The following is a 2,495-nucleotide window of genomic DNA, read 5'->3' on the forward strand; positions in this document are numbered from 1 at the left end:
ATCTAGATGGCAGCTTGCTAGCTTTTAAGATCCCAGTCACTACTCGCCAAAGTAGGAGGTGGAACAATGTTTTGTATAGTATGTCATGCCAATTGAGCTTGATGTCCCCTGCGACTACGTGGACCCCATTTTTGAAGATGTGTTCTCTTACCACACTATGGGGCCCAGCGACTGTAAACATGCTTGTTTGGAAGGCAAGATTCTTGGTTCTGATCTTGATCACTGATTGACTCCTGGATATCTCAAACTTTCCAGTGTTTAATGTCTAGGTCCCACCAGCTGAGATCTAAGGTGGGTCCCCTATGCCCACTGCTGAGCTCTATAATAGTCTCTGCTGTACCTACAGCTGGCTCTGGGAGGGTCCCTTATGTTCATAACTAAACCCTATAATGTCCCTGTACCCATAGCTGACTCCAGTGGGTCCCCATGATCACAGCTGGACCCTGGGTCTGGCCTCTGTACCCACAGCTGGCTCTGAGTAGGGCCCCCATGCCCAGAGCTGAGGCCCAGAGCTCCCCATGATATTTCTTGTTTGGGCATTACCTGAAACACCACCTATAGTCATCCTTGCCATCAGGTGTGTACCCCACCTGCAGCAGTCTGCCTGAGCGGAAGACCTTTCTCATACATTTAAGGAAGCTTTTCTCTGTGTCCAGGATGGTGATGGCTCTCTGTGGAAAGACGTAGACAAAGGGCAGAGGGACAGAGGGCTTACCCAGAGGCTGCCTCTGGCTGCCCATGATAGCTAGCAAGAGCAACCTCTCCAGGGTCTCTCCCAGCCCCAGAGCCAGACTCCCAGAGCTTGATCCTGCAGCCCACCTGGTGCACATCCCATGGAAGGACCTCAGCCAGTCCAGCCCTAGAACTTGGCAGGCACTGTTGGTGCATGCTGAGTCTGGGCAGGGCACCCACATGAGCAACATGGTATGTACCAACCTCAGACCCTTCTCTAGGCGTTCACAAAGGGGCAATATAAAATAGCAGTTAAGAGCAGAGCCTCAGCAATGAGACTGCCTGGTTTTGATCCTCGCTTTGTTACTTACCAGCTGTGTGGCCTTGAACACAGACACCAAAGTGCTCAGTGCCTCAGTGCCTTCATCAAAAACAGGGATAGTGATAAGATCCAGTCGCTACAAAAGGACATCATGTTTGATGAAATCAAGGGCTAACAAAAATGAGGGAACTACTCACTGAGACGGATTGACAGAACAGCCTCAACAATGAACTCAAACATACCAGCAACCATGAAGATGGTGCAGGGACAGACAATGTTTCACTCTGTTACACATAAGGTCACTGAGAGTCGAAGCCAACTCAATGGCAACCAACACCAGCAATAGGATTGTTGAGATCAAATGAGGTAACAAAAGACACTTAGAACAGTCTGTCATACTGTGTTGGCTTGTGTGTTGTTATGATGCTGGAAGCTATGCCACCAGTATGTCAAATACCAACAGGGTCACCCATGGTGAACAGGTTCCAATTGAGCTTACATGCTAAAACAGAAGGCCCTCAAACTGCACAGTGGCCACACAATGGACTCCAGCGTGCCAATGATCACGAAGATGGTTCAGAACCAGGCAATGTTTTGTTCTATTGTTAGTGGGTCATGAGTCAGAGCTGACTCAACAGCAACTAATAACAACAACTTTACAATAATGACACTTCTTGTTGTAGTAACTGGGGTGAGAGATGTGGACCAGGTGGCTTTGAATTGCAGCTCTCAGGTACCTGCCCCATATTAGCTGCTCCTCTTGAGTCTGGCTTATGGCGCCCAGTATTGACTGAGTTCCTCTCAGGTAGGCACCCTGTGAGGCTACATCTTCTGTCTCCATCCCTCCCGCATTGCCCAGTCCACAACCAAACAATGAATACCAACTGAGCTAATCTGGCATTGCAGCACAACACAGGTGCTGCTGCACCGGGAAACCCTGCAAGCAGGACCACATGGGAATAAACCGGGGAGTGGTGCTGCCTGACTCCTTGGGCCCAGCCAGGCTTCCTGCCCTTCCTCAAATCCTGCATGGGCTTCCATGCCTAGCTGTATACAGAAGTAGACAACATAGTTGACAGCCTCTTGGCTGAGAACACGCCCCATCAATCAACCCACCTGCAGCTTCCAGATGTTCTTGCTCTCCTGCGAGATCTTGTTTACAGTCTCACCCATGAGGGCAATGAGCATGTTGAGCAGCAGGATGTAGGTGAGAATCACGTAGGCCAGTAAAAGGATGATGAAGACAGCCTTGAATTCATAGTTCTCAGTGAACTCTAGGTCGCCCATACCAATGGTGAACTTGAACAGCTCCAGGCACGTGGAGTACAGGCTATTGTAAGAGCTGTCAGTGGGCCGGCAGCCAAGCCCCCGCCACCTGTGTGGTGTGGTCTCAGCCAGCACAGAGTTATTCTTTCCATCCTCAATCAGTGTCACCACCGCTACAGGACATGGGGAGGAGAAGAATGGCTGGCTGGGAGTCAAGATCTCAGGCCCCCTGACA

At 50.2% G+C, this 2,495-nt stretch overlaps 1 protein-coding gene across 1 annotated transcript in view; it reads right to left on the minus strand.

The window, feature by feature from the left end:
• TRPV1 (transient receptor potential cation channel subfamily V member 1) overlaps positions 1-2,495 on the minus strand; it is a 41,836-nt gene that overhangs the window by 8,603 nt on the left and 30,738 nt on the right. Inside the window, 2 exon segments of the mRNA XM_007937590.2 lie at positions 544-671; positions 2,111-2,433. Of these exon segments, the coding sequence (XP_007935781.2) occupies positions 544-671; positions 2,111-2,433 (451 nt within the window).

The sequence above is a fragment of the Orycteropus afer genome, unplaced genomic scaffold (genome assembly GCF_000298275.1).
Source record: "Orycteropus afer afer isolate SDZICR_OR568_19922 unplaced genomic scaffold, OryAfe1.0 scaffold00042, whole genome shotgun sequence".
NCBI classification, from domain to species: Eukaryota; Metazoa; Chordata; class Mammalia; order Tubulidentata; family Orycteropodidae; genus Orycteropus; species Orycteropus afer.